General features: G+C 47.4%; 4 protein-coding genes across 7 annotated transcripts; 2 read left to right on the top strand and 2 right to left on the bottom strand.

Annotated features, from left to right (window-relative positions):
- The first annotated feature begins 1,350 nt into the window (after nt 1-1,350).
- sptssa (serine palmitoyltransferase, small subunit A) lies at nt 1,351-6,177 on the top strand. The gene is made up of 2 exons (XM_085931775.1): nt 1,351-1,547; nt 4,549-6,177. Exons 1-2 carry the CDS (start codon nt 1,445-1,447, stop codon nt 4,650-4,652), a joined length of 207 nt encoding a protein of 68 aa, XP_085787901.1. The 5' UTR covers nt 1,351-1,444; the 3' UTR covers nt 4,653-6,177.
- On the bottom strand, nt 5,358-9,460 carry LOC147045646 (amino acid transporter heavy chain SLC3A2-like). Its single transcript, XM_085931777.1, has 8 exons — nt 9,087-9,460; nt 7,580-7,770; nt 7,315-7,488; nt 7,078-7,175; nt 6,870-7,012; nt 6,400-6,709; nt 6,099-6,164; nt 5,358-5,814 (listed from the first exon to the last, which is right to left on the bottom strand). Exons 1-8 carry the CDS (start codon nt 9,440-9,442, stop codon nt 5,464-5,466), a joined length of 1,689 nt encoding a protein of 562 aa, XP_085787903.1. The 5' UTR covers nt 9,443-9,460; the 3' UTR covers nt 5,358-5,463.
- A 3,301-nt stretch (nt 9,461-12,761) lies between these two features.
- haus2 (HAUS augmin like complex subunit 2) lies at nt 12,762-15,388 on the bottom strand. Of its 3 annotated transcripts, none has more exons than XM_085931772.1 (7): nt 15,260-15,388; nt 13,911-13,997; nt 13,724-13,822; nt 13,584-13,653; nt 13,370-13,502; nt 13,174-13,282; nt 12,762-12,943 (listed from the first exon to the last, which is right to left on the bottom strand). In XM_085931772.1, the coding sequence occupies exons 2-7, from the start codon at nt 13,965-13,967 to the stop codon at nt 12,860-12,862; spliced, it is 552 nt and encodes a 183-aa protein (XP_085787898.1). In that variant the 5' UTR covers nt 13,968-13,997; nt 15,260-15,388; the 3' UTR covers nt 12,762-12,859. The 3 variants fall into 3 exon arrangements, with proteins under 3 accessions (XP_085787898.1, XP_085787900.1, XP_085787899.1); XM_085931774.1 differs by having other exon boundaries at nt 12,762-12,904; XM_085931773.1 differs by having other exon boundaries at nt 14,202-15,372.
- LOC147045644 (uncharacterized) lies at nt 15,097-18,677 on the top strand. Of its 2 annotated transcripts, none has more exons than XM_085931770.1 (8): nt 15,097-15,301; nt 16,565-16,686; nt 16,778-16,916; nt 16,988-17,109; nt 17,325-17,435; nt 17,902-18,008; nt 18,226-18,270; nt 18,416-18,671. In XM_085931770.1, exons 1-8 carry the CDS (start codon nt 15,205-15,207, stop codon nt 18,459-18,461), a joined length of 789 nt encoding a protein of 262 aa, XP_085787896.1. In that variant the 5' UTR covers nt 15,097-15,204; the 3' UTR covers nt 18,462-18,671. The 2 variants fall into 2 exon arrangements, with proteins under 2 accessions (XP_085787896.1, XP_085787895.1); XM_085931769.1 differs by having other exon boundaries at nt 15,099-15,301; nt 18,226-18,316; nt 18,400-18,677.
- The last annotated feature ends 6,116 nt before the right edge of the window (nt 18,678-24,793 follow it).

The following is a 24,793-nucleotide window of genomic DNA, read 5'->3' as shown; positions in this document are numbered from 1 at the left end:
TTTTTTTTTTTTTATAAAAAGGTACAAGTGTACGTACTGCAATTGTGTGAACGCTCCCTGCCTTCTCGTGGCGTGTGGGCAACTTTCGTGCCATAATTCCTCCATTTAGGTTTATTTTGAATTTGTGAATTTTGAAATCTTTAATTTGGAAAGAAATCCGCGATGTACTGAAGCCGCGATAAACGTACCGCGATGTAGCTAGAGACTGAATATTTATATTTGGATGAACATGGGCATACTATATCCACCACTTCCAAAATGGCGGACCTCAGACGTATCGCTGTGGCGCGAGGTCTTCATTGGCTGGCGTGCGGAGGCTAGTTATGTGAATTCCAGTTCTTCTAGGTGAATTGAATCTTTAGAATCAGTTCACTCAAAAGATTCGTTCAAACGAATCGTTAAAGATTGACCAATATTAAAACGAGGAATAAATGTATAATAATAATAAACGTACATCTCAAACCAGCAATCTAATGTGAAACTGCAGTCGCTATATTGGATAAGAATATTTAGGCTTATGTATGCTTACAGGTGGCTCGGTGGGGCACTGGTTAGCACGTCCGCCTCACAGTTGGGAGGGTGCGGGTTCGATTCCACCTCCGGCCCTCCCTGTGTGGAGTTTGCATGTTCTCCCCGAGCCCGCGTGGGTTTCCTCTGGGCACTCTGGTTTCCTCCCACATCCCAAAAACATGCTTGGTAGGCCGATTGAAGACTCTAAATTGTCCCTAGGTATGAGTGGGAGTGCGGATAATGGTTTGTCTCTGTGTGCCCAGCGATTGGCTGGCAACCGGTTCAGGGTGTCCCCCGCCTACTGCCCGATAACCGCTGGGATAGGCTCCAGCACACCCGCGACCCCCGTGGGGACAAAGCGGTACAGAAAATGGATGGATATATGCATACACGTTATATAAAACCTATAAGTAAATCGTAAATCTACATTCTTGCTTACATAGTTCATGCAAGGAGACGCAACACGTTCACTGACTGATCTGTTGATGCACAGAAAGGCAGTTCACCCATAGACTCGTTCGCAAACGCGAAAGTCAAGATTCGTTCCCTCACTGATCCGTTCTCGCGGTGAACGGGAAATGCGAATCACTCACTCACTGATTCGTTCGTTGGTGAACAGGAAATGCAATTCACGACTCGTTCGTGAACGGGAAGTTACGTCATTTTCTTCTTCGTTTTGTTTTACGGCGAGGTGGCACCAGCTTCAAGGGTTGAAATCATATGAACTGAAAAAAGAACGAATCACTTCAAGAAGTGATTCGTTCACTGAAAAGATTTGTTCTTTTGAACGAATCGTTCACTTACGTCCCGAGACTAGCGGAGGCCTGTTGACGTCACACGCAATCCGGAATTGCGTACCACCTCAAACTCGGGAAGCCGAGATAGAGGCAAATAAACGTGTAGACTAGCCTAGCCGCTAGCAGAAGTTTATAATATGGCTCTCGGCGACTGCTGGAAGAAACTGTCGTGGTTCTACCACCAGTACCTTCTGGTGACGGCTCTCTACATGCTGGAGCCGTGGGAGAGGACAGTCTTCAGTATCCTTTGCACCTCCCAGACGGGCTGCGCCCTGACTGCTTAGCGTCTCCTGTGTTGCCCGGAAAAGGTGGCGTTGTCATCGAAACATTTTCATTCGGCTTCGAGGCCGTGTGCAGTGCGTTCAAAAATGGAAGCCTATTTCTGTTGATTAGTTCGTTTTGGTTGCATGTGAACTTATGATTTACGTCGAACACTTTCCAGTCCAGTCGGACAGTGAACACGTCATCGTTGGGGGCTTTGGTTCGCGCCGGCGCTGTTGATAGCTAAATGGGAGCTACGAAGCTATCTGTTAAGCTACGATGCGTCCGTTGACGTCACGAGGACGTCTGAGAGGAGGTGGCAAATAATTGCATTACTGTTAGGCGAGCGAGCTCGGCAGTCGCCGAGGGCGTCAAAATATAGGGGGCGGAAAAATTCCGCCGCCGCCGCCCACACCAGCGCTCTAACTCGGACCCCCAATTATCTTTGAACTACTACTAGTAGTATAGTGCATCTGTAGTAGGGCGCGCTGTTTTTGGAAATTGCCTGGGGCGACAAATACCCTTGGGCTGACCCTGAATATGCGTTGAAAAAAAGGTCGAAGAGGCGGCCAAAAAAATGCTAGCCGTTGCAGTTTACTTTTGCGCTTACTTGTGAAGTCAATGCTGAGCGAGAACAACTTCACAGGTTTCTTGAGGTGTATTTACAGGACTGTCTCAGAAAATGGTGATGAAGTTCTTTATTTTCTGTAAAGCTGACTGACTAACTCAAAACACCTGCAAGGGTTTCCTGAGCCTTGAAAAACATTCAGCTTGGTTCAGTAAACTAAATCACAAGTATGGGGAAGACTGCTGATCTGACTGCTGTTCAGAGGACCATCATTGACACCCTCCATCAGGAGTTTAAGACACAAAAAGAAATTTCTCAAAGAGCAAGCTTCAAAGCACACCCACATATAGTCTGTTGGAAGGGGGGGGGGAAATGTGTCAGGAAACGCTGCACAACCAAGAGAGATAGAGATGACCGCTGCCTTCACAGCATTGCGAAGAAGAGTCGCTTCCAGAATTTGGGAGAGCTTCAAAGACAGTGGACTGAAACTGGAGTCCAGGTATCAAATGCCACTGTTCACAGACGTGTCCGGGAAACGGGCTACAATAGCCAGGGTCAAGCCACTTCTGAACTCAAGACGGCGGAAGAAGCGTCTGACTCGGGCTATGGAAAAGAAGCACTGAAGAGTTGCAGAGTGGTCCAAAGTCCTCTTTTCAGATGAAAGCAAGTTTTGTATTTCATTTGCAAGTCAAAGCGCCAAAGGCTGGAGAGGAGCAAAATCCAAGTTGCTTGTAATCCAGTGTGAAGTTCCCACAGTCAGCGATGGTTTGGGGAGCTATGTCAGCTGCTGGTGTTGCTCCAAAATGTTTCATCAAGTCCAGAGTAAATGCAGCTGTGTACTAAGTAGAGATGCACCGATCCGACTTTTTCAGTTTCGATACCGATACAGTGGCTATGCGTATCGGTCGATACCCGATACCGATCCGATATTATGGTTGACTTGACAAGCTACATACCTCTACATGTGGAACAGAAAAGACTAAAGGCAATGGCATCAGGCATGACTACACAGTTCTTTCCTAAAACAAAATGTAACAAGATAAAGCAGATTAATGCAATGAACTATTTATTTGTAACAAAAGTTGTGCAACAGCAGCAATAAAGTGTATCAGCATTTAAATTCAAGTAAATTAGGATACAAACTTCTTAAAAAAAATACAAATGTTGCAGCTGAAACTGCACTGGGCAAATATAGAAAGGGTGATCAAGCACACAGTAACCAAATATTAAAAGAAATAGTAAACATGTAAACATTAGGTGCGTTAACTGCTGTGTAGGTCCACCTCACGCTCTCTTTGATCTGCTCAACTGCTGGAACTCCTGGTGCTTCGTTGCGTGGTGTTTCTGGAGATGCTTAATTAAATTGGTAGTACTATAACTGGCAGTACTACCACCACCGCTGGCAACATTAGCTTTGCAGACATTACAAACTGCCGTCGAGGTAGTTGGCGTGTTCAGTTTAAAGTACCTCCACACAGCTGACTTTTTCGTTTGCTCCATGTTTGCGTTTGTTTAGAAAACTCTCGTGACATGCGGCACGCGTGCTGCTGACGTATGACGTAGCCCGCGTCCCAATAGATTAAGAAAAGGATCGGCCCACAGATCGGCTGCATTTTCCGATACCCGATCCATCTATTTTGTTGATATCGGGGCCGATATCCGATCCAGATATCGGATCGGTGCATCTCTAGTACTAAGAGATTTTAGAGCACTACATGCTTCCGTCTGCTGAAAAGCTCTATGGAGATGATTTCCTTTTCCAGCATGATCTGGCACCTGGCCACAATGCCAAATCCACCAGTAAATGGTGTACTGACCATGGCATTACTGTCCTCGATTGATCTGCCAATTCCCCTGACCTGAACCCCTTAGAGAATTTGTGGGGTATTGTGAAGAAACTGAAAGACACTTGACCCAACAATGCAAATGGCCTCTATTGAAGCATCCTGGGCATCCATAACACCTCAGCAATGCCACAGGCTGATTGCCTTCATGCCACACCGCATTGATGCAGTAATCCATGGAAAAGGATTCCCAACCAAGTACTGAGTGCATTAATGGACATTTTCAAATGTTTGATTTTGTTTTGCTGTTATAAAGCTTTTTTTTTTTACTTGATCTGAGGAAATACTCTAATATTTTGAGATAGGATTTTTTAGTTTTCTTAAGCTGTAAGCCATAATCAGCAATATTAAAACAATAAAAGGCTTGCAATATTTCAGTTGATTTGTTATGAATCCAGAATGTATGACATTTTTGTTTTTTCAATTGCCTTACAGAAAATAAAGAACTTTATCACAATATTCTAATTTTCTGAGACAGTCCTGTATGTTTTGGTGCAGAAGGGGACAGTCAGCCACAAAAGTACTATTTAAAGTTTATCGTTGTCGCCTTTAACGTTGAGCGCGTCAGACTCACTGCTGGTCAGCGTGGCGGGCATGGCGGTGTACACGGGCTACGTGTTCATGCCGCAGCACATCATGGCCATCCTGCGCTACTTCCAGATGCTCCAATGACGTCGGCCATCCCGAATGAGGTGCTTCTGCGCGCGGCCCGACTCTCATCAGAACGTCGGCCGCGTTTGCAAGATTCAGCATTCTTTCTACGACGTTTGCCGCATCTTTAAAATGGACCGATCAAATCATTCCTTTTAAAAAATGTACTTTAAACTTTTGTGGTTTTTTTTCCATATCAAGTCAACACTGTTTGTGAATGTCACGTTCCATCCAAATTGTTTGTATTTATAGCACAAATAAGTGTCATGGATGGCGTAATATTGTACATGTGAAAAATGTTTTGTCAAAGCAATGGAAAAAGAGTTTCCTTGGTCTCCCTCTGGTGGTAACTGATAAGATGACTTCTCTTTTTGGAGCGATTGACTTTTGCTCCAAGGGCTTCCACAGGTGGCAACATTTACAAGTACTTAGTACTTGCTGAAGCCAATATTTGTTTGGATATAAGTCCAGCCGTAATTAAAATGAGCAATTAAGGCGGTCCAGGGTCACCAGAGGGTGGTTCAGATCGACCATTCATGCGAGCTCATTTTACACTTGCTGACATTTAAAGCGCTTTCAGACGCCGACGGACCACCCAACACAAACGTATTACTGACTAATGTGAATTTTTTTCTTGTCACTTATTGTCTACACATCAGATGAAAAAAGGTATTTACTCCACATAAGCAGCTCCACGCTTGCGTATTGATGAGGAAATGTCCCGAACAAAGTCTGATGACAAGTGGGCGACACCTGCAGCTCACCTTAATATTTATTTGACTTTTTTTTTTCTTCACACAAACACGACACCAACATGACGACGTCACACTTCTTAGCCTGCGTAGGGAAACCTAAGCAGCACCGCTTGCTGGGCACCCAGGCGCAGCTTGGCGGGGTCCGTGCGGGTGCCTGGCGTCAGGGCATCGACGGCGGGAGTGGCAAGGACCACCTCGGCCAGCGGCGGAAGGACCCAACCGGTGGGTTCCAGTTGGGCCTCACCGTCAGCCCAGTTGAAGGCAGCCAGGTAGTGATTGTTCTGGTCCCACGAGCGGACGTAGGCCAGCGTCGATGAAGTGTTAACCAGGAGGACGAAGTCACCCATTAGCAGGGAGCGCTCCTTGACGCGCAGGCCGCTCAGGTCGCGCACCAACGCGCGCCACGAAGTCCTGCGAGCGCGATCCTCCTGGAGGAAGACAACGTCATAATCTTGGCTGTCTGCATCTTCATCATCTCCAAAGTAAACCTCATCGACACGTCACAATCTCCATCCACATCTGCTCCATCACCACCACCATCTTCATCCTCTTCGTTTTCATCCTTATCCTCCTGAGTAACCCCATCAGCTTCATCAGCCATGTATCTTAACATCATTTTCATCCTCTGCATCTTCACCCTGCCCCTCCTCACCACCACCAACTTCATTCTACTTGTCTTCATCCTCATCACGTCTTGTTTGTAATCGTTTACCTTCACGGTTGCGTTAGGCTCCTCCTCAGCGGGTAAGTCCCAAATCATTGTGGGAAATGTTGTGCCCTTCAAAAGACACATTAAAACAAAATGAAACATTGAAAATGTGTCAACCAAGCCTTTTTCTGAAATTCAACTCTATTCGTCATCACAATTTGGCTCATTTAAATAACCACACCCCACCCCAACTTTTTCCAAACTCGACAGAAAGCAACTACTCGGAAGCATTCTCATGTGGAGGTCAAAAGGTAACCACAGCTGCAGTGTTAAAGCAGATGAGCACGCGTGAGCAAGGGCTTACCTCATCCATCAGGCCTATCTCATCGCCGTACTGGAGCACGGGCGTCCCGGGCAGCGTGAAGAGCAGCAGCTGGTACAGCGGCACCAGCGCCGGGCCCACCAGCGAAGCCAAGTGACCCAGACCCCGCCCCCCCATGTTCCAGGCAAGGTGGGTTGGCATGTGGCGAGCGTACAGGTCCAGCACGGACTGAACGAGCTGGGACGCGTCTCCCTCCGCAAGCACCCTGGATGTCAGGAGGTCCACGCCGGTGGACGATAGAAGGGTGGACACGGTCGCTGCCGAACGGTGCTCGGTCACACCCATCAAAAGTCTGCAGGGAGGAAAGATGTACCTTTTCTGTATATTTCACCACAACGCCATGGCCGGATGGGCGACTCGCAAGTACATTTGGCCATGTTTGGTAAAAATTTCTCAAGACTTATAAATGGGTGCGGCAGTTTTGAAGAACATTTTTGAACAATTCCTCCGACCTTCTGGTGGGCCGCTCGTTGGTCCCATTCTGGACGATGGCCCGGATGTCAGCCCACAGAAACGGTACGGCGTTAGCCACGTCCTCCACGTCCTCCAGCTCGACACCGTCCACGCCCTCACTCAACCAGAACACCAGCGCCGACTGAGGACACCCAAACAAAGAGTCAGGGATGGATGACGCCCCCTGCTGGCCGGCAGCCACATCACCTTTAGCTTCTCAGCCACCATGCTCACGCTGGCGTTGGAGAACCAGGACCCGGTGGAGCCACGGTAGTTGGGAGTCAGATTCAAGACCACAGACATACCTGCAAGACCGCAATGGCAAAAGTTCTAGGAAGGACTAATTCGCTAACTCTGTGAATGGAATCTTAGACCCCCAAAATGTGGGGGCCCACACGTCGTGTCTCAGTTCCAAAACGAAAATGTCCTTTTGTGCTCAATCACCTTTCCTGTGCGCGGTGCGCACAAGGTCCTTGAACTCCTCCAGACTTCCGGCTTCAGCTGCAATCTCCTGAAAGTTTAGCTCGGCGGCATTGTCGGGCGGGGCCACATGAACCGGCCCAATCACCAAACCTTTGAACTTCAGCTGGGACAAGGCGTCCACCTTCTGCATCACACCTGACACACAAGGACCTTTGAGTCAGTCAAAATGGAATAATCTAAAATCAAGTGGGGACGCGGCCAACCAGGGGTTGCAACACTTTTTCACCTTTGATGTCACCAGCGTGCGTGAAGGCGTGCATGCTGGGGACACGGTAGAGTGCCCCCTGGTTCCACCAGTGGGTGTCGGGCAGGTCCCGGCAGCGTGGGGCCTGCAGGATGATGAGCACAGCGCCCCCCAGCATGCCCAGCCAGTCCAGCCAGAAAAGAACCAGCAGTGCCCAGCGGGTGCGCACCCACCTGCAGTGGGACACGCAATAAGTGCCTTTCGCCCAAGCCTCCAAGAGGTTGGGGGGGAGGGGGCGTTGGCCCTTTGAAATCCACAGTGCATTTGCCAGCCTCCTTGACATAACCTTGCCAACCGAGCTGCTTTCAAAACAACTAGCAAAGCTAGCCTTTACCGTCAGCCCAAATAAAGCACTATCGAGTAGATTTATCGAGCGGACAATTTTATTGACTTGCGAGGGTCACACGACCAACCTCAGAAAAAAGGTGAGCCATGTAAAGGGAAATGTGCTTTCAGCAGTTTGCAAACATATTTTTTAAGATTGTGTTAAACTTATAATCATATCAATATAATATCTAGTATTGGAGTGCTTGTGTGGAATGGTGGGGGTGAGGAATGTGCAGGCACACTGCATGAACTTGTTTTCTTCTAAGAGTTGTGGAACAGGGAGGCCCAGGAAGGGAGTACCAGACGAAGAGAGTACGGGACGAGGGGAGTACCGGACGATAACACCTCAAGGTCGGTGAGGAACGAGAACAAAGAACAACACCACGTCCAGGTGGTCGGGCTTCGAGAGGAAAAAACCCAACCCCCTGACCAGAGTGATGACACCTCGATGGGGAGGAGATGGCCATCGACCAATCATCGCACAATGTTTTGCATGTTTTAATATTCATATTGTGTTTCTTTAAAACTGGGCAACCCGGAAGAATGTGTCGTCTTTTGGTGGTCACAAAAACGCACAAGTTTTAGTGTGAGGGACCCGGGACCCAGGCCTGTATTAGTGCGCTTTGTTAGGAATAAACAATTGGTAAATTCGGTCTGATTGATCTACTGGTCTTCTCTTTGACAAAACGAACTCGCAAAATTGTTAGGTGCGCCAGTGTGTGGATTGGGACATAGCAACTTGTGTTAAGTGTTGATCGCAATTTGGAGTCAGATCAATAGCTAAAAATCCGTATCCTAACACATGACAGGTCGCGACCTGAGATCCGGTCGATGGTGAGGTCATTTTCTGTTAAATTAGTGGAGCCCATAGTTCAAAGCAGCAGACTTTGCTTTTCCCTTTCATAAATTGGATAGCGGGCTTCTAAGCATTTTTTGTTCTTGTAGTAATTTCAAAACTTTTTTTTTTGTGCCTAGCCTTGGGTAGAAGCAGCTCTGCACGACACTGCTTTGCGTTACGAGCGTGGGTTTGGAACGAATTACACTTCGAAATCCCCCAAAAAACTTCTTTTGCACACGCCTTCAACTGGTCGTTTTCCTGCCGGAATGAAATGCATCTTGTTTTTTCTGTAAAGCAGAATGGTGACTGCGGCTGTGTTCCTACCCAGGTGTGCCCGCCACTCGCAGCAGCTCCTCCTTGTTCAGCCCGGAAAACATCACCTCCCGCTCTTCTTCCCCCATCTTCACCTTCACGCAGCCCTTCTTCTCCGGCAGCGCAGCTCCTGAGTCTCCTGCTCCGTTCACGCAAGGTGGCTTATCCTGTTCGCCCTCCTGCCGTTGCTTCTCGACATCGGCAGCCAGAAGCACCTCGCTCACGTTGGCCTCCGTCGCATCATCACCATTCGCTGCCTCGGGCTGCTTGGATGGAGCTTCGTCCACTTTGCTTGGCGCGTCCTGCACCTCCGCGGCGGCCTGGTCCCGGTTCGGAGTCTGCGCTGTTATGTCTTCGTTCTGCTCCATGGTGGCTCCGGTTTGGCAAGCAAAAGAAACAGGAGACGTGACAATGATGGCGTTCAGCGGACGTTGAGGATGGAGAGAGGCGCGGGTATGCTGCATTCAAGGCTGTCGGGAATACGCACATCTCCAACCTTTTTTTTTTTGTGCGGCAATCATTTACCAGAATTAATCCCCATATACAGTTTATGTGTGGACATACTTTTGTCACGGATCGGAATGGAGCAGAGCGACCAAATGCAGCTTGGACCAGGGTTTATTGAGGAAAAGTTGGAAGGGAGGATCAAAGTCAAAGTCCGCTTTGTCAATTTCTTCACATGCCAGGCACTCACAGAGATCGAAATTACTTTTCCCACCGTCCCACTGTGACTAGACAGTACACAACACTCACATCAAATAGCACAAAGAGTAAAAACGAACAGACAAGAGCAACAAATAAGTAATAAGCAAATAACCCAAATAAATAAACAAATCGACAAATAAGAGCAGCAAAATGGAGCAAGCGCGCTAATAGCAGACAGCCAGATCATAGCGCAAAAGAACAGAACGTCATGTAGCAGAGGGTGGAGGGGGGAGGGAATTCAGGATCCGGACAGCTTGGACCACGAAGCTGTCCCCGAGTCTGGTGCTGCGGGAGCGCAGGCATCTGTATCACTTCCTTGAGGGCAGAAGTACAAACAAAGAGTGAGCGGGGTGACTCATCACACAAAATCGCAGCCGCTTTGCGGGTGAGACGGGAGGCGTAAACTTCCTTCAGGGAGGGGAGTGGAGCCCCGATGATTTTGCTCGCAGTGGTCACTATGCGCTGCAGGGCCTTCATGTTATACTCAGAGCAGCCACCACCCCACACAGCGATGCAGCTGGAGAGGATGCTCTCAATGGTGCCACGGTAGAATGTGGTCATGACGGCGGGAGGAGCACTTGCCCGCCTGAGTTTCCGCAGAAAGTACAGGCGGCGCTGAGCCTTCTTCGCCAGCGACGCAGTGTTGGTGGTCCTGGAGAGGTCCTCACTGATGTGCACCCCCAGGAATCTGGTGCTACTCACTCTCTCCACCACAGCTCCGTCGACGGTCAGCGGCAGGTGGTGGGCGTGACCCTTCCGGAAGTCAATGATCTCCTTGGTCTTGTTGACGTTCAGCAGAAGGTTGTTGTCCCAGCACCAAGCGGCCAAAAGGTCGACCTCCGATCTGTAGTGAGTCTCGTCGCCACCGGTGATCAGACCCACCACAGTCGTGTCGTCGGCATATTTCAGCACGCGGTTGCTGCTGTAGGTCGCAGTGCAGTCATGCGTCAGCAGGGTGAAGAGCAGCAGACTGAGCACGCAGCCTTGAGGGGCCCCCGTGCTCACGGTGATGCTGCCGGAGACACTGTCGCCCACACGCACTACTTGAGGCCTCTGACAGAGGAAGTCCAGTAGTCAGGTACTGAGGCCCAGCTTGTCGGGTTTGCAAATGAGACGCTGTGGAACAATGGTGTTGAATGCAGAACTATAGTCCACAAACAGCAATCTCACATACGAGTCTTTTTCTCCAGGTGTGTGAGGGCAGAGTGGAGGGCAGAGCAGATGGCATCCTCAGAGGACCGATTGGGTCAGAAGGCAAACTGGAAGGGGTCCACGATGGGGGGGGAAGAACAGATCTGACGTGCGCCAAGACAAGCCTCTCAAAGCACTTCATGACGATGGGGGTCAGTGCCACAGGGCGGTAGTCATTGAAGCAGGAGGGAGCAGGATTTTTCGGCACAGGTATGATGGTGGCAGTCTTGAAGAAAGACGGGACGACGGCCTGCCGCAGGGAAATGTTAAAGATGTCCGTGAAGACATCCATCAGCTCCTCAGCGCAGTCCTTCAGCGCCCGTCCCGGGATGGTGTCCGGGCCCGCCGCCTTACGGGTGTTGATAGCAGCAAGCGTCCTCCTCACGCAAACGGCAGAGAGGCACAGTGGCTGCTCGTCCGGATGGGGAGGGGTCTTCAGCGGGCAAGTGTCATTCTGTGCGTCGAAGCGAGCAAAGAAGCGGTTCAGTTCGTTGAGCAGAGGGACGTCGCTTTCACATCTCTGCGGCGCGGGCTTGTAGTCCGTGATGGTCTGAATGCCTCACCACAGGCCCCGAGCATCCCCGCTGTCCTCGAAGTGGGCATTAATCTTGGAAGAGAACGCCTTTTTTGCATCTTTGATGCCCCAGGACAGATTCGCCCTAGCTGATCTCACGCCCGCTTCATCCCCAGCCCTGTAGGCTTCGTACCTGGCCCTCAGCAGCCCGAGGACAGCCCCTGTCAGCCATGGCTTCCAGTTAGCCCGAGTGACGACGTACTTCGTGAGGGTCACATCATCAATGCACTTAGCGATGTAAGAGGTCACAGAGTCAGCATACTCCTCAATGTCCGTCCGATTGTCGCAAGTGGACAAACCAACAAAACGAGCGAACTTCCTAACAAAACCAACAACAGAACTGACCAACAGACTGGATAAAAGAAACAGAACTGACCGACAAAGACGTGAGCCAAAAGACATCAACAAGACAACAGTGATCCGACGAAGAGCAAGGGGCAGAGAGGACTTATATACACAACAGGTAACAAGAGGCAGGTGAGAACAATCAAACCAATCATGGGCACACAGGAGGGGAGGGGCGAGCACACAGACAGAAACCATGACAACAGACACATAGTGGAACGGCTGGGGACGAGACGTGACAACTTTACTTTAACGATTTAACTTCATCCATATCTTTCGATTGATGTTTCTTAAAGTGTGATATTTGATAGTCATGTTAAAAACAATATAAAGCAACCTGACCAAAATAGAGATGTCGTTTCCGTGATGTCGTGAAGGCATCATTCAATCAGCCTTATTTTCTGAAGCTTTCACCCAATTTTCCAGTGAGTCACCACTAATAGAGACCTGTAATCAAGAAATTTCGATTAAGTTTGAAGACAAAACCTGTTTTTATTTTCACATTTAACTGTCGTCTGTTTGAGGGCCAAGGGTGGCACGGTAAGGCACTGGTTAGCACGTCCGCCTCACAGTTATGAGGGTGTGGCTTTGATTATATCCGGCGTTCCCTGTGTGGAGTTTGCATGTTCTCCCCGTGCCCGCGTGGGTTTTCTCCGGGCACTCCGGTTTCCTCCCACATCCCCAAAACATGCTTGGTTAGCCGATTGAGCAATCCAAATTGCCCCTAGGTATGTGCGCGAGTGTGGATTGTTGATGGTCTGTGTGCCCTGCGATTGAGTGGCAATCAGTTCAAGATGTCCCCTGCCTACTATGTTTGAGAGCCCTCTAGCGGACACAAAGTGAAACTGCATCAGTGAGGTCCAAAACAAAGATTTCCAATCAGTCCTTTTTATTCCAAAGAAAAACAAGTGGTCACAAAAGACAGAAGCGGACCGGTGCAGTCTGAAGGACGAGCGTCGGTTGAGGTTGGTTACGCGTCCTTCCATCGAAAAAGCCGATCGGCCAACGCCTCCTCCTGCGAGGTGAGGCCCAAAAGTTGCGAGACGCACGTGTTCTGACACAAAGGCGTAGAGCAAAGGCGCAAATTTGAGTAGATCATTACTACTCAAAAATAAGTTTTTTAATTCAACTTATTATTACAGTTGAATAAGAACTAAATTACAATTTAAATTTTAATTCATGAACAAAGTATTTTATAACATAATTTGTTTTTATTGACATAATGTACATAAATAGGGCACATGCATGAGTTTTATGTTCAGACCAAAGACCCACACGTCCTACCAGCTGATCCAGGTTGGCGGCAGCCCCGATGCATCTGCTTACAGTACTTCTCTTGTCGTCCCAAGTCTCCACAAAGTCCATCGCCATTTGGACCACTTGCACTACAAACCTGAAGCAATAACAACGTGACCCGCTGTAGACAAAACACAGACATCTGAGCGGCTCCTGTGAGGAGTATAAGCGCGTCGGACGCTACCGGCGCAGGTGAGCCGGGACAGGAAGGTTGGCGCCTCCCAGCGGCCTGCTCAGTTGGTGGGCCAGGAGCTTGTGGTCCTTCAGGACATCCTGCAGGTGAGTGCAGAACGTCTGCAGCGCCTGCAGCCTGGCAGCTGGCAAGGAAGGTAAAATTTGTGTTACAGAGTTCTGAGCTCAAACTCACCAATCGATCAACGTGCATGCGTGTTCTTTACCAAGGTAGGACACGTGCGTGGCGTCTGCATTCTTCTTGTCCGCCGTCAGTAGCTCCAACTCCAGTTGCAGCTGCAAACCAGAAAGTGAGGCTAATGAGGTCATCACCGCGTGATGAATCACAACGGGCGGGCTGGTCAACCTGCTCCAGCTCTTTCTGCATTTTGATTCGATGTTCGGCTTCATGCAACTGAGAGGAGAAGACGGAGCTCTGCGATGAGTCGGCGGATTGTAGCTCTTCCTGAAAGCCACTGCTGATTTAGGTGACTGAGATTAACTTGCCAGTTACAAATTAAAGAGTAACGAAAGCAACGTGCTATAAATCTGACCTGATACACTGCCCCACTGGACACACATTTGGCTAGCAGTCTGGCTGATGACGTCATGGTGAAGGGAGCTGCGGTGCATTGAGGCTTCTGGGGAAGTTGACAACGTTGTGATGTCACACTCAATTACGCACATATCGAGTGATGATTGACGTATTAACATTTGGAAAGGAATTCCTCCTTCGATGTGCACTTAAACCATTTGCACAAACATAGTAAATATGCGCGCTTATTATTTTGTTACAAAGTTAAACAGGTATTGGTTAAAAGAAAAAAATACGGCAAACGACTTACCGTGATAAACCAACAGACTTCTTGGCCTTATAAATTCAAAGTTCTAAATTTGACAGCCATTGGTAATAATTCGAGCCCGCCAGACGCTTTGAGTTTCCGTTTGTCTTCTTCGACTTGTGTTTCGAGACGATGTCGCCGTTCCACAGCGCCGCCAAACCCAAGGACACCATGAAAACTGCAACACGTCAACTCACAATAGCGCATCGCATTTGATGAAAAAAAAAAAAAAAAAAAAAGGTTTGCAAATGTGTGTTTGGGACAAACTTCATGTGTTTTGGGACGTCTTGTCATAAAAAAAACAATAAAGTTTGAGTTCAGTTTCAATGAATATTTTTGCCTATTTGTGACTCAACATGTCCGTCAGATGGACAAGCTGGCCAAAACCACACGGGCCAGCTGCAAGACGACCATCGAAGCCATTCACGGCCTGGTGTCTCAAGTCATTAAGGACAAATTCTTTAATCAAATCAACATCTAATTGATTGTTGAACCTTTAATGCTCAAATAAAAAATAAGAAAATAAAAATGAAATAACATTTAAAACAGCGTTTGAACAGCTCAGTGGCCTAGTAGAGTGTCCGCCCTGAGACTGGAAGGTTGTGGATTCAAACCCCGGCCGGCCGGGTCATACCAAAGACTATAAAAATGGAACCCATTGCCTCCCTGCTTGGCACTCAGCATTAAGGGTTGGAATTGGGGGGTTAGATCACTAAATGATTCCCGAGCGCGGCACCGCTGCTGCTCACTGCTCCCCTCTCTCTCCCCCAGGGCAGGGGATGGATCCAAATCACATGGGGATGGGGACAAATTTCACCACACCCAGATGTGTGTGTGACGATGATCATTGGGACCTTAATTTGACTTTAACTTTAAAAACTGGGTTCAAAATGCATCCGGGTCTCGTTGGACGTAACATATTATTTTGAGGCGACAAGCCAATGGGACCAACCGGCGGCGCGGCAAGGAGCCGGAAGTGTTGTAAATAGCAAGCGTGGAAGCCACGATGAATTTGCGTGAAGCTCAAAGTGAACTACGGTATCTTTTGAGTAGAGTCGAACCTTCTCAGCAGCCGAAGTTGCTTGACTGGATCCGAACTTCAGGTACGGTTGCTTCCCTGCGACGTCTTCTGCCGCATTTGCTAGCTTCGGCTGTCGACGGGACCCGCGGGGTCGACCGTGTTTACCCACAATGCCTTGCGTTTGCAGATTTTTTTATTGAACTTCAACTTTATTGAACTTTCCGGGTTTACTTTACAGAATTCACCCAAATCAACCTCAAAGCCAAATCTACCCCTCAAAGTTTCCGCCAATGGATAATAATTATTGAGGATCTTAAGTTGCATTTCTTTCCCTTTGGGTGCGATTGGCCATTTTAAAAACTCCCAATGTTTTGTATGTATTGTTTGATTGTCTAATATTTTGTATTTGACTTTTCTATTATCATCAAGGAATATTTGACCTTTAATAGTTCTATTCAAGTGTTATCATATTTTATGTCTGTAATGTTCAACTCTCCAATTCTTAAAGTTGGAAGTTTTATCGGGACAATAGAAAAAAAGATTGTATTTTATATCATTTGTAATCAAGCTGGAGGGACAGAATTTTTGTATATTCTCCCCGTGTCCGCGTGGGTTTTCTCCGGGCACTCCGGTTTCCTCCCACATCCCAAAAACATGCTTGATAGGCTGATTGAGCACTCCAAATTGTCCTAACGACAGACTTTGTTCCAACATTGCTGTACCTACAGTAACGAACAAACTCTCCACTTGCAAGTGGTTAAAGGGCAAACTGTCTCCCGTGTGGTTCTTGTAAAATAAGTTAGAGTGGGAACATCTCTAACAGAAATCAAACCTTTTCAATGTTTCTTGCATGTTGTTCACCCGCCCCTCAATTTTTTCCAATTTTCCATCAAGCCCATCAAATCTTTGCATAAGTGACTGAATAGCTAGGTCGAAGCTATTCGAATTGTCATCTCTTTCTTTCGCCCTTCTCTTCTTTACCGTCTTCTTCATGGGGCTGTTGACGGGAGTTTTGTCATCAGACCAGTCACGGGTTTGTTGCATTTCCTCACTTTCCTTTCCACCACTGACTTCAGCTGATGTCAGGCTGCCATACTCGTGGTCGCGGGTGTTAGCATTCTTGTGGTTAGCCAGCTCTACAGTGATTCGTAAAGCAAGCTCAACAAAAAAGGACTCCAAGACTTTGAAAGTTTTTCCCAAAAAGTTCGAAAATCACTCCCGTTGCCTTCTGGGTTGGTTGCTGGTTCATCAAAACAAAGTTGGACGTGAAATTCTAACTGTGTATCAGGCCCTGCTCAGGACTCACTCACTCACTCCGCCATCTTGATTGTCTCTCCTTGCGTAGATGAGCTGGATGAGCTCCTGGTGGACAACAATCAAGTCATCCTGAGGTGCATCGCTGATGACATCAGAGAGAGCCTACCACTGGATGCCATGCTGCCGTCTGAAGCCAACGCCCTCCACAAGGTTCCACAAGCACACATGGCTTTCATGTAGCCCCTTTCACGCTGGCCTATGCGGCGTATGTTGTTAGTGAATGTGCGTTTGTACCTGGCAGATGCAGTGCCACTCGCGTCTGTCCATCCACGTTGATGCCTTCCTGTACAGCGACAATCATGTGGACGCCCTGTGCGAGGCGGGACGGATGAGTCGATGCTACTGTCTCAAGTGCGGATCCCACAGCACGGCGCCCCTTGGTGCGTGAAGCCACCACCGCCGAATCACGGCGCACCACTAACCCACGTTTATCTGCTGTGTGCGCCAACAGACTTTGTGTCGCACTCGTTCTCCATGTGCGAGCTGCTTTTCTTGTTCCAAAATGTGCTGCCGGACCTGAGTGGCCGCATGCTGGTGGACGTTGGCTCGCGGCTGGGTGCCGTGCTCTATGGGGTGAGATTGTTGCAACACACATACACCGCAGTGCTGACTTGGCACTTCCCTAGCGACGTAGCGTAGGCCTCTCTTGGTCATCCTTTTCGACAGACATCCATGCCCGTTTCACGCTTGTGTCACTTCAGGCCTTTCTCACACCATTCTGGCATCCCACATTTGCCCTCACTTTGTCTTTGCTGCCCCTATACGCCCATACCTTTTGTGTCGTTCAGGGTTTTGTGTACAGCGCGGCATCCCGGCTTGTTGGCGTGGAGCTCGACGAGGAGTTTGTTCAACTGCAGAACAAGATGGTTCTCAAGTACGGGATGGAGGCCAGAGTCCAGGTGGGGCCGCCTCCGATGTGTGGTAAAGGGGGTCTTGGGATTTGAGACATGGGATGGCTCCCCGCATGTATTTGTGAGATTGCCAGTTTATTGACAATCTGAATGATATTTCTTGTGTTCATGCGATATTTCAAGATATTCATGTGATATTTATATTCATTGAATGTTTAAAAAAAGTCAAATGTGCTACATTTGCTTTTATGTTTAATATGTCTTTTGGGATTTTTTTTTTCAAATATATATTTGGAATGTTTAATGGGCAGTAAATCTGGGGTGCTTTATATGTTGTTTTTTTTGCTCTTTGAATGTATTCTGGTTCTCAGAATTACAGAATGTGTTGAATTTGTTTTTTTTTTTGCCACTGTCGTTTGTGGAATGTTTTTCATTCGTCGATGGCAAGTTTCAAGTATTCAGAGATTGTTTGATGCCTCATTTGTAGTTATTGGTGAAGCGTTTTCTGCCGCAGGTTGTCCATGCTGACGTGTGCACGCAGGAAGCTCTGCTGCGGACCGCCGACATTGTGGTCATGAACAACGTCTTTGAGTATTTCCTGGAGCCCGACCAGCAAGTCAGGTCAGGGTGGGCTCACGCATGCACGCACCCACACAATATCATCACGCACGCGATTAACACACAAGAGTTCAAACGCAAACGCACACAACACGGGTGCAAGGTTGACAATCGTCTGACTTGCTGCGGTTTGTCCGAGTCACGAGCAGACCTTTCCAATGTGACTGCTTGAAAGCGAAGGCATGCAACTTGAGTGTGTGACTCGGCCCCTCCCGTTCAGGGCCTGGAGGTTCATCATACGGACGTTGCGGAAACAAGGTTCTCTGCTGGTGACAGTGCCCAGCCTGCACGACGCTCTCCAGCCTCTGCGGGTAAGGCTGATGCTCAGCGATTGACCACAGACCCGGGCAGCATTGATTTCTTTTATTCTGTGCGTCCTCATTTTGCCCATCAGGAGGCACTGCCGGCAGGCTGGGTGGAGGAGCTTCCTTTGGACTACCATGTATACGTGGGTAAAGACGGCGACCCAGAGAATCTGCGACAGATCCACCTGTATAGGGTCTTATGACCTGAAAGTTCCTTGGACTATTATGTCGAGTGTTTCTGTGTCTCAAATCAGCAAAAATACAAATGTTCATGCTGATATCTGTGCGAATAATTAAATGTTGATGCCTCTTTTGATCTTCATCAGAGGTGTCAAAACTCAGTCCCGGAGGGATGGCCGCTGTCCTGCTTGTTTTCCCGCACATCTACCTGTCCATATTTGCTGTACTTGTAGATTTTGTCTGATCTGTCTTGTCATTTAGAGCAGCAGTCTCCAACCCCAGGGCTGCGTACCAGTCCCGGTCCGTGGATCATTTGGTACCAGGTCGCTTAAGAAAGTACAAGTAACTTGCATTACTTCCATTTTATTTATCTGAATCTGAACTATCTTATTTTGAAAAATGGACCGGATTCTCCTACACCTTGTGATGTAAACAAAACATAACATTACTCATGTTACGTATGTTGTTGGCCCGATGTTATGAGGACGCTGCGAGTAAAGTTGCATAGGTGTTTGCATACAGAGTTCCACCATGGAACTAAGAGTTGAAGGGTGTGTTGGGACCGTGATGCGCATGTGATGTGTCTTTCTATTCCTCGTTTTACAAGTATGTTCAGTAGTTTTTTTGCCGCACACCATCTCCTTTTCTTTGTCACCACAATACCATTGTTTTTATGCCGGTCGTATCATTTTATTTTGTTGAATTTATCCGCCACACCTTAAAAGCCGGCACCACATCCACTCTGTGTTCAGAGCTCCCTTACCCTTTTGAGACGTCGTGCTATATGATTGGCTGAAGACAGTGACGTTTAAGATTATGGGTAGGCTGTTTTGCGGAAATGGGATTGTTGTTCTAGGGCGGTTCGGTGGGGTGCTGGTTAGCACATCTGCCTCACAGTTCGGAGGGTGCGGGTTTGATTCCCTGTGTGAAGTTTGCATGTTCTCCCCGTGTCCGTGTGAGTTTTCTCTGGGCAATCCGGTTTCCTCCTACATCCCTAAAACATGGTTGGTAGGCCAATTGAGCACTCCAAATTGCCCCCAGGTGTGAGTGCGAGTGCGGATGGTTGTTCGTTTTTGTGTGCCCTGCGATTGTCACCCGCCTACTGCCCGATGATAGCTGGGATAGGCTCCAGCACGCCCATGACCCCCGTGGAGATAAGCGGCACAGATAATGGATGGTTGGATTTGTTGTTCAAACACGGACGATTTTTGCATAGAAAACTTCTAAAAACATTGTGCAGTCTGAAGATTTCATTTATTGATGCTTTCGACTTTTGATTTTTTTCTTTCTATAATTGATTTCAGAAGTTTTTGTCACAAAAATCGTGATGTCATCAAACACCGGTGTGGAAAAATATTGACAACAATCTGGTCCGTGCTGCTCAAAAGGTTGGGGATCGCTGATTTAGTCTTCAGGAATGTGAATTATTATGAAAAACTAACAGGACTGTAGATATATAACTACAAAAGCATTCGTTATTTAACATTGTTAAAAAGATGTCAAAAAAGAACAAACTTAATTCGTCCTACCCAGTTTAAATTTTACATATCTGCCTCAGACAAATGACTTCAATTATGCCATTCACGAACATAATTTGTAGATATTTACCATTCACATTATCTTTAATCTGGGCGTCTCGGTGGAGCAGTGGGTAGCTCGTCCGCCTCAGTTAGGAGGGTGCGGGTTCGATTCCACCTTTGGCCCTCCCTGTGTGGAGTTTGCATGTTCTCCCCGTGTCCGCGTGGGTTTTCTCCGGGCACTCCGGTTTCCTCCCACATCCCAAAAACATGCTTGATAGGCCGATTGAGCACTCCAAATTGTCCCTAGGTGTGAGTGCGAGTGTGAATGGTAGTTCGTCTCTGTGTGCCCTGCGATTGGTTGGCAACCAGTTCAGGGTGTCCCCCGCCTACTGCCCGATGACGGCTGGGATAAGCTCCAGCACGCCCGCGACCCCCGTGGGGACTAAGCGGTTCAGAAAATGAATGAATGAATTATCTTTAATCTTTTAGCAATATGATGAGTCAAACGTAAGTTCTTGTGACGTCATCGCAGATATCAGGAAATCATATTGAAATTGGTTGTTTTGACTAGTCAAATTACTGCTGTCTGAAAGTCACGTGAACCATTTCACTGCACGTGCAAGGTCGTTTTTGCGTAACAGGCGTCTCCTGTTCTGACGTCACCACCCGGTTCAGTCATCGTAGTCGGCCGTCACGAAAAAGCGGCGCGGCTCGACTCACCACTCTGATTTCTCACCCTTAACTGACAAGAAATGCACCAACAACCATGTTCAATCTCTGCTTCAAAGTAAGAATTAAATTGTTCCCAGAGGAAAATATTTTTGGAATTCACAATTTGACAATATAAATTGGAGTAATGCGTGGTTGTGGCCCTTTAAATTTTGTATTTCAAATAAGAGTATAAAGAAATTCATTTTAAAATCTTACACAATATTTATCCCAGTAAAATCGTAATCTCCAAAGTTCTCAATATTGAAGTATTGTGGTTTTTTTTTTGCAATTCTGATCCTGAAACTACAATTCACCTTTTCTACTTCTTTTCCTTTCGGCTTTTCCCATCAGGGGTCGCCACAGCGAACCATGTGTTTCCATCTCACCCTATCCTGTGAATCCTTTTCTTTCACCGCAATTAACTTCATGTCCTCTTTCACTCCATCCATAAATCTCCTCTTTAGTCTTCCTTTTGACCTCCTGCCTGGTGGTCCTATCCTCAGCGTCCTTATTCAAAGTTCAAAGTTTGCTTTATTGTCAATTTCTTCACGTTAAGACACACAAAGAGATCGAAATTACGTTTCCCACCGTCCCACGGTGACTAGACAACAGTACACAACACATACAATCAAATAGCACAAAGAGTAAAAACGAACAGACAAGAGCAATGAATAAGTAATAAGCAAATAACCCAAATAAATAAATAAATAGACAAATAAGAGCAGCAAAACGGAGCAAGCGTGCTAATAGCAGACAGCCAGAGTATAGCGCAAAAGAACAGGATGTTATGCAGCCGAGGGTGGAGGATGTTAGGGATGTTCTAACTCTAACTTATTTTGCAAGAACCAAACAGAGAGACAGTATGCCTTTTGAACACTTGCAAGTGGAGAATCTGTTCGGTACTGTAGATACAGCAATGTCCGAACAAAGTCTGCCGTTGAAGTCATGCAAGAGAGTCTTTATTGAGAGAAGAAGGGTGGGGGTGAGAGTCAGCCAAGGTGGGGGTGACATTTGACATGTGTAGTGGGCACCTCAACAAATGATTAACCACTTGGGAGGGTCCCAGTCTATCTCTCCACGAGGCCGTGGACATAAATTCTAGTGGAGCAAAACAAGGACGCCTCCACACCACCTGGAGAGCTTCAACAACTGAATGGTTCAACTGTTCAGAATCACGGGAAGGTAAAAGGTTCAAACAAAGTTCATCATTCTAGTCTACATCCCAACATAATCATACGATCAAGATAGTTTATAAACCCTAACATATCCCTCCTGTTTATCATATGATTATGCTCACCCCGATCAATAAAACATAAGTAGGAAAATATAATGAAGAAAAATAACAATAACATAAAAACACAGAAACAGCCCATCATTGTACCCATCACTTGCGAAGCATTTTCGATGGTCAAATCATTAAGTTTCTGTAAAACATGCTCGGCTAAACATCATCTACGCAATCTACATAGATCAATTTTAGTGTGTGAGTGAAAAACCTGCGGCAAGATGTTATAATGCAGGAAAAGTCTCACACGGTCCCTCTGCCTTAGGCGACCATAATGTTATCAATAACAACAGTCAAGACAAAAACTGCTCGTGTTTGTTCAGCCGTCATAGTCATCACATTTGACATGTCTGATATGTTGTATTTGCACTTGTGCTATGGTAGAAGACAAAAATCTTGATACAACAGACTTCAAACACGGGATAACACAAGTTGTAAATAAGCACATCAACACAAGCACAAAAAGCACAGGAGCCACCAATTTCAACAGCAGTTGCCACCAGTTGCCAGAGAATAGCCACGAAAAGAAATCCCATTGGTGTGGGACTTTGTCTTTTGACATGGCCTGCTGTAGGTTCTTCAGTGAATTCATGGCGTCGTTGATGTGCGTGTCATTTTCCCCTGGTATGTATGTGCAACAGGAGGTCCCAATAATGTGGCACACACCACCTTGCGCTGCAGTCATCAAGTCCAGAACCATCCTGTTTTGTAAGACCATTAGCCTAATGGCCTCAATCTCTCTGTTTTGACCATCATTGACCTGCAGCGAGAGATTCACAAACAATTGGAAACGATAGTTCAGTGTCTCGATGTAGAGTGCTTGTTTTCCAACTCCGATCCAAGGAAAAAGCGCATGAACAACTTTGTCTCCGACGGACCATATTTTATGATCATCTGGCACGTTCGCACCCCAGACAGGGTCATGAGGGTCAAAGGTTGCAACAGCCCTGCGTCGACGTCCAGAAGAGTTGTGTGCTGTCGTCAGCTGATGGTGTTTTATCCTGTAAGTGTGGTCTGTCACCCACACTGGAGCACACACTCCTGTCCAGTTGGCGGGCAGCATCGGATAAACCTTGTGACCACAAAGCCACCAGCCATTCTGTATGAAGTAGGTCCCGTTAGATGGCGCAGCCATATCGGTGGGAGATCCCTCACCACTTGAAATGGCTCTCTTATCCTGACACTCAGCGGTGATGTCCAAAGCTCCCATCCAGTTTCCTCCTGGAGAGCAGTCGTCGTTGATGCATTTGTGGGTCTTGTTTCCTTGGATGTAACATGTATAGTTCACTCCAGCTGGTCTCTCTGTGTAGGCCACTTGCGGCAATGTTCGTCCTTTAACAGTCACATTGAGATTTGTCCAGAAAAGCCGATCACAGGTACCGTCTGCGAGTCCAGGGCGGAAAGGGTCGGCATCACTGACTGTGACAGCACGGTGTTGATATCCAATTCCTCCTATGGATGCCATACATTTTGCTTCAGTGACATTCATTGCTCTGGCCTCCAAGTGAACTTGCGTGGAGGAAGGAGGGAGTTTGGAACACACATAGCATCCCTCCTGTGTGTGTGCTCTCACACTGAACTTCACATATCGGTACCAAGCGTTGGTTTCGTATGGGTTTCTGGGGTCCCATGACCAGTCCTCGAAATTCTCATCATGTGACCATCTTCTTCCACGAATGACACTGTCCATTGGTCCATTCAGATGAGCCCACAAACCATAGCACACTCCAACCACAGCGCAGCATAGAATCCACCTGGCATATGGAATTCCGTTGCTACTAGGATGGCAGAGACACCGGGACATCTCCTCGCCTAGCGGAGTGGGGATCGCTGAATTCTTCACCGACGTTGAGACGTTCCACCCTAAACGATGAAACTCCTTTGAAGTCGGCCTTCCCCACCACTCCGAATGAGGGGTCCAGCACTCTCTGCAACTTGCAGTGGCTGAGGTGAATCCAGCTGGGCCGTTCAGCAATCTTTACTGCAGTGGGGGTAGTCAGCAAGACTTGGAATGGTCCCTCCCACCGCGGGCTGGCCCAGTTCTTTCTTTTGATGACCTTGATGTAGACCCAGTCTCCTGGCTTAATGAGGTTATCAACCTGTGGGGAGAGAAGACCAGGCGGCAGTAAATTTGCATTTAACACATCTTTCATTTTGAGTGTTCTGATCATGTAATCTGCCAAGGTCTGTTCTTCATCTGCTTTTTGCAAATCTGCAGGGAACACAGGTAGTTTATATGGTCTCCCATGTATAATTTGAAAAGGCGTTAGCCCTTCTGAATTGGGGGTGATTCTCATATAGAGTTTCACCAAGTCTAGGCACTCTGGCCAGGCTCTGCCTGTTGATTCCATGCATTTTTTCAACCTGCTTTTGATAGTAGCATTTGCTCGTTCAACCAGGCCTGCACTGGATGGGTGCCAAGCACAGTGGTTTTTTAACGTTATCCCAAGGTGTACAGCCATGTTTTGTACAACTTGGTTCACAGTGTGGACCATTGTCACTGTAAATGATCTGTGGGATGCCATGAACCGGTATGACGGTTTTGCAAATGGCTTTTGCCACTGTTAAGGCATCTGCTCGTTTAGATGGAACTATTTCAACCCATTTGGAAAATGCATCAATCATCACTAGGCAGTATTTGTGAGGTCCACTTTGTGTGAGTTCAATAAAATCCATGTGCATGATTTGGAATGGGTAAGACGGTTTTGGAAAGGAGCCTCTCTTAGGTCTCATGTTTCCTTGTGGATTATGTTTCACACAAACAGGACATGCTTTACAAAAAAATTT

This window comes from Syngnathus leptorhynchus, chromosome 15 (genome assembly GCF_054491065.1).
Source record: "Syngnathus leptorhynchus isolate UIUO chromosome 15, UIUO_Slep, whole genome shotgun sequence".
Classification (NCBI taxonomy): domain Eukaryota; kingdom Metazoa; phylum Chordata; class Actinopteri; order Syngnathiformes; family Syngnathidae; genus Syngnathus; species Syngnathus leptorhynchus.
The sequence above is the reverse complement of the archived record's forward strand: the minus strand, read 5'-3'. Positions and strand labels throughout refer to the sequence as shown.